The sequence below is a fragment of the Solanum tuberosum genome, unplaced genomic scaffold (assembly GCF_000226075.1).
Source record: "Solanum tuberosum cultivar DM 1-3 516 R44 unplaced genomic scaffold, SolTub_3.0 scf00300, whole genome shotgun sequence".
Taxonomy (NCBI): domain Eukaryota; kingdom Viridiplantae; phylum Streptophyta; class Magnoliopsida; order Solanales; family Solanaceae; genus Solanum; species Solanum tuberosum.
Genome location: NW_006239221.1, coordinates 518,889 through 524,467, shown reverse-complemented (window position 1 = coordinate 524,467; position 5,579 = coordinate 518,889). Strand labels below are relative to the sequence as shown.

Sequence of the window (5,579 nt, the reverse complement as noted above, 5' to 3'; positions counted from 1 at the left end):
ATCAATGGTTCTCGAGTGCCAGTCCCGCCCAGGGTATAGGCTCGAGGCGTGACATTTTTGAATTTCACCGGATTCAAATAATTGCTCTAACTTTTTGGCTTGGTGATCACGAAGTAAGTCTCTACGCTTGAAAGATCCTCCAACAACATTCAACACATTACTAACATGATCAAAAAAGTCTTCAACATCCAAATGTTTTTTAGCAATAGCCACTAGTGTTAGTTGCAATTGATGAGCAAAACAATGAATGTAATATGCCGATGGACTATCTTTCATAATCAAAGTTTTGAGCCCATTTATCTCTCCTTTCATATTACTAGCCCCATCAAAACCTTGTCCACGTATTTTGGTTGGACTTAGTGAGTGAACGGAAAGCAAAGAATAAATCGCTTTCTTCAATGAACATGCCGATGTATCACTAACATGGACAAGACCGATAAATCGTTCAACTACTTCACCATTCTTATTAACAAAACGCAAAACAAGAGCCATTTGTTCTTTGTGAGAGATGTCTTTTGACTCATCAACTAATATACCAAAGTAATCTCCATTCAAGTCCCCAATTATTGCTTTCAATGTTTCTTTTGCACAAGCATTGGCAATATCTTTTTGAATCATAGGACAAGTCAACGTATCATTTTGTGGGGCATTTTCCAATATCACTTTTCCAACATTCGGATGTTTGTCCCCGTGCCATCGCAAAAATCCTAGAAAGAAGCCTTGATTAATTGAAGATTCACTTTCATCGTGACCTCGAAAAGGTAATCCATATTGCAAAAGAAGTCTTGACACATCAATTGAGGCTTCCAAACGCATTCGATACTCATTTTTTAACTTTTGAGAATGCTTATCAATAACAACTTGAATTGATTGATGATGATTTGACAAATCTAGCATCTTGTTGAAACATTTGTCATGAATACTATTAACATCACCAACATGTTTACGGAATCTTTCAAGTGCCCTATTCCAACTCCTAAAACCCGTTTTTGTGTAAAACTCACTTGTACTTCCATGGAAAAAATCATCTTTGAATAAATAACAACATAGACAATAGACAGAATCTTTCTCCACGCTATACTCCAACCATTTAGAATATGGACCTTCAAACCAAATTTTACAAAATTGACGCATTCTTTTTCCAATTTCAGTTGGAGGATATGAATCCATTTTTGGTTGACAAGGCCCTTTTTGAATATAATGTTTCCTCACTTCATCCTTTATTTGAGGGTTATAGTGAGCAATTGGTACTCTTTTTCTTGGATCGGCTTCAAGTGAATCTAAATTAAGGTCATCTATAAGACTAGAAGGATTGACATTCGTACTAGAACTTGCTTGAGAATGGTTAAATTTCACAAGAAACTTCTCCATCTCAATTCACAAAACTAGAACACTTTCCTACAAAAATTAAAATTCAATTCAACTCACAATTAATTCAAATTTAATAGGGTAAGGCATAGTTAATTCAAATTAACATGATTCATATCACACAATTTTTAACCAATAATGTCTTACAATGTTCATTAGAAATTTAGAATATCAAAGTAAAATCAAAACTCTTGTCTAATATGAAATCAATCATCACTGATTAAAACTTAAAAGAACTCAAGAAATAGAAATAAATTTTTTTTTACAAAAATAGAATTGCAAACTTACAATCTATTAAAAGTTGTGGATGGATGGAGAAAAGTGAAAACAAAAGCACCCAAATGAGGCTTAGCCGCTGAACGGAATGCTAAGACGGGCGGGGGGCGGCAACGCAAGAAGTGATTTGGGTTCGGAATGGGGTAATAAATTTTTTGGAGAAGTTGAAACTTGGAGGAAGAAGGGTTTGGAAATAGTTGAAGAGAAAGAGAACACTTCTAAGTCAAAGGAGTAATGTAATTAATTTAATTTAAGTCAATAACAATTATAAATAAAATAAAATAATGTGCCAGCTGTTTCCTTAAAAAAAAAAGAGGCTTGGAGCCTTTTTTTCACTTAAAAAACGTCTTCAACAATTTTTCAAAAAAATAGGTTCAAATGGGATTCGAACCCGCAACCTCAACCTTCTAAAATTGCCCTCTTACCATGGCACCACAAGCCTATTTTGTTCTGTGGGTGGCACACTTTATATTTATATAAATATTATGTATATATACCTATGTATATATAGAGTTTTCGTCGAAGTTCTGGGGTGGCGTGGCACCCCTACTGCCCTTCATAGATCCGCCCCTGGTTGTGGACTAATTTCGAATCATGACTCATTACTTTAATAGATAATCATATAGGATAAGTGACATACTACTTCAATAATATTTAGTTATTTCTGATTTGTATTGAATATATCCTCTTTAATAGATAATCATATAGGGTAGGTGGCATATATTTCAATAATATTTAATTATTTCAATTTGTGTTGAATAAGTTCAGTAAAAAAAGAGTAAAATACATCTTATTTAAATCGCCACGATGACACAACTATCATTATTAGCTATCTCCATCAATCATGATTATCGTTATTCATCACATCACAATTATATCTGACTATTATTACCAACTACTATCGATGTTAACTTGTAGATTAATTATACTTCATCAAATGAATAAATTTTGAAGTACAATATAAATTACAATTTTGTTAATTTCTATGTATTATTTTATTTAAAATAAATTATGCACGTTTAAATACTGAAAGAATAAATTGCTATCTCTTAATTATTCAATAGGTAGATTTAAAAAATATATTTTAATAATAAATATTTATATTCAAATTCAGACATGTTAATTGTCAATGACGTGTAGTAGTGTTCTCTAAGATTTTCAAAAACTGAATAACTTGTGTGGTTGTGATACATTTTAATTGTCAAAGATGGCCAAACTTTGCTAAGTCTCTCTTGAATAAAGCTTATAAATACTACTCTTAGAGGTGGATTAAAATGTCATCTACATTATTTGTACTATTTATTTCTCAACTTTGAAAGTATAATTAACAAGGACAATTACCATGGCACAAAAACTTGTTATCCTTTTCACCACTCTTCTTGTTGTTATGGCTGGTAAGTCATTTCATCTTGTTGTTATTGTAATTGAATAGTAGCTACTATCATGAAGCTTCAAATTTTACGGACACAACTTCAAACTTTATGGTATTGGATTTTTCCTATTTTTTATTAATCAATTACTCATTTTTGGGATTTATCAAAAAAAAAAAAATTTAAAAAATTGTTGAAATTGTTGAATTTAAGGTTACAATATTTATTTGTGAATTTTTGGCATTAATTTTATATTTTTTTTCATATTTTTTATTAATCAATTATTCATTTTCGGGATTTACCGAAAAAGATGAAAATTTAAACAAAATTGTTGAAAATGGGTCGGATAGTTTATTTAAAAGGGGGTTTGATTTATGGGTCGGATTAGGTGTTTATGAGCTCGAATTTTTTAGGGGCATAATTGACCCCTTTACATTTTCATATAAATGTCATGTGGTAAAGTCAAAATGAAATGACAATTCCATGTGGCATTTAAAGAAATGAAAAATGAGCTGGATATGTCCAGCAGGCCAACTAACTCCCATAAGGGCATATTTAGACCAAAAGTTGGACGGCGAGGGCATGAGTGAGCCAAACTTTAAACGGATGGTATATCTAGACCTTTTCGAATAGTTTAGGGGCATATTTGACCCTTTACCCTTTTTAAAATATACCTTTTAAAGATACACCTTTCTCCTTTCCTTTTTAAAGTTATTCGAAATAGACGTTCAATTTCACATAATACTAATATCCATATGACATGTCATCTCACCACCCGACCCCAATCCATTTTACCCCTCCTCTCCATTTCTTCTTCCACGCTTGCCCCCCCCCCCCGAAACACACACACGCACGCACGCACGCCATTTACAACAATAACAACCATATTATTATGATTTCCACCAAAACTTGAATTTTAAGAGTCAATTTGAAATTTATGATTTAAAACAAGTCACATATTTTTGTCTAGTAATAATTAATTTTACAAAGAACAAAATAAATAATTTTAAGATAAATATCTCAAATACGTTATGCTTATAAAATATTATAATTTTAAATTTTGTAGCTCATAATTCATTATACTCCACCAAAATTCATGTGATGGCCCAAGAAGATCAAGATCCAATTTGCGGAAAACCATGTACTACACATGATGATTGCTCTGATGCTTCGTTTTGTCAAGCCTGTTGGAATTTCAGACAAACTTGTGGTCCATTTGTTGGCTAATTAAGACATGATCATGGGCCTATAATTTCAACATTTAGTCACTTAATTAGATAAATAAATAACTTAAGTGACCAAAGTGTGCTTGTTCAAGGAAAAAATTATGTGGCTAAGAAATAAACTTTGGATGTAATGTGTTTATCAATTAAATAAAAGATCATATAATGTGTGGTTATGTATGTTTTCTTTGCTTTTATCTCCTTTTGAAATCATTTCTTGGATTTGGATATATGAGTAATTTAGGTTAATAACTAAATTTGGGTAAAAATTAAAATCACTTTGAAATAGAGGCATGCAATCTGTGATAACTCTTAAAATTAATTAAGCAAATTGAAAAAAAAAAACTTGTAAGAATTGAACATGTTAATTAGCTATGACATATGACTCACTATTTAGCTTATTTTAGTCCAAACTTATCTCATTTTATATAACTTTTTGAATTTGTTTGAGGGTCTATTCAAAGTATTGACTTTACCATTATTATTATTATAAGAATTTTCATTTTTTCATATCTTTTCCTTATTTCAAACGGAAATTTTTAAAGAAGAGTCACTATATCAAAAATGATCTTTAGTGGTAATTAATTAATGATAATAGCTTAATTTTCGTTAAATATGTATTTTAGCGGTATTTAACACTCTTTATAAGCGACCCTAAAGCCTATAGCGACATTTGATCCAATGACATCAACTAATGTCGGTAAAAACTTTAGTACTATTTATGAATGTGTATATTTGTTGACGCTAAAATGTTATTTTGTTGTGGTATGTAAATGAAAAATAAATAGACGTTTTTTTTTAGAAAGAATGTAATTTGAATTATTTTTTGATTTTTTAGCCACAAAACATATTTATTATTTTTTATCTTATATGTGACTAAAAGTCGAAAAGAAGAACAACACTTGAACAATAATTCTGAAATTAGAGGCCCATATTGGCTATGGGGTCACCAATATATGGGGCACATTTCTCTGTGAACCACCAACAGGTTTGTTACAAATTGGATCTCTATTTTCTTGGAAAAGTTTTGTTGCCATTGATATAGAGCAACTTTCACATATAGCAAACACAAAATTCATATTTGTATGCTATAGCAAAGTTTGCATAATTGCGCTCCATAGCAAACATAAATATGTATATTTCGCTATACATATACAAAAGAAAGCAGTTGTATAATCTGCTTTGGTATATATATACAAAAAGATCAATTGTATAAAGTGAGAGAGGCGAGCGAGATCTGGGAGAGGGGAACGAAAATATATGTATATATACAATTTTCTCTCGCTTTATACAAACACAAACACATTTTATACAATTTGCATTTTTTGTATAAAGTGAGAGA

The 5,579-nt window shown here is 30.9% G+C and overlaps 2 protein-coding genes across 2 annotated transcripts in view; one reads left to right on the top strand and one right to left on the bottom strand.

Annotated features, from left to right (window-relative positions):
- LOC107063040 (zinc finger MYM-type protein 1-like) overlaps positions 1 to 1,371 on the bottom strand; it is a 1,866-nt gene extending 495 nt beyond the window's left edge. The window contains exon 1 of the mRNA XM_015314438.1: positions 92 to 1,371. Within this exon, the coding sequence (XP_015169924.1) occupies positions 92 to 1,371 (1,280 nt within the window). The remainder of the gene's footprint in view (positions 1 to 91) is intronic.
- Positions 1,372 to 2,968: 1,597 nt separating this feature from the next.
- Positions 2,969 to 4,423, top strand: LOC102587430 (metallocarboxypeptidase inhibitor-like). The gene is made up of 2 exons (XM_006359458.2): positions 2,969 to 3,038; positions 4,081 to 4,423. The coding sequence occupies exons 1-2, from the start codon at positions 2,987 to 2,989 to the stop codon at positions 4,239 to 4,241; spliced, it is 213 nt and encodes a 70-aa protein (XP_006359520.1). The 5' UTR covers positions 2,969 to 2,986; the 3' UTR covers positions 4,242 to 4,423.
- The last annotated feature ends 1,156 nt before the right edge of the window (positions 4,424 to 5,579 follow it).

Coding starts and splice junctions, on each gene's coding strand:
- LOC102587430 (XM_006359458.2), top strand. CDS start 2,987: ATGGCACAAAAACTTGTTATCCTTTTCACCACTCTTCTTGTTGTTATG. Junction 3,039..4,080: donor TCTTCTTGTTGTTATGGCTG/GTAAGTCATTTC, acceptor TAAATTTTGTAG/CTCATAATTCATTATACTCC.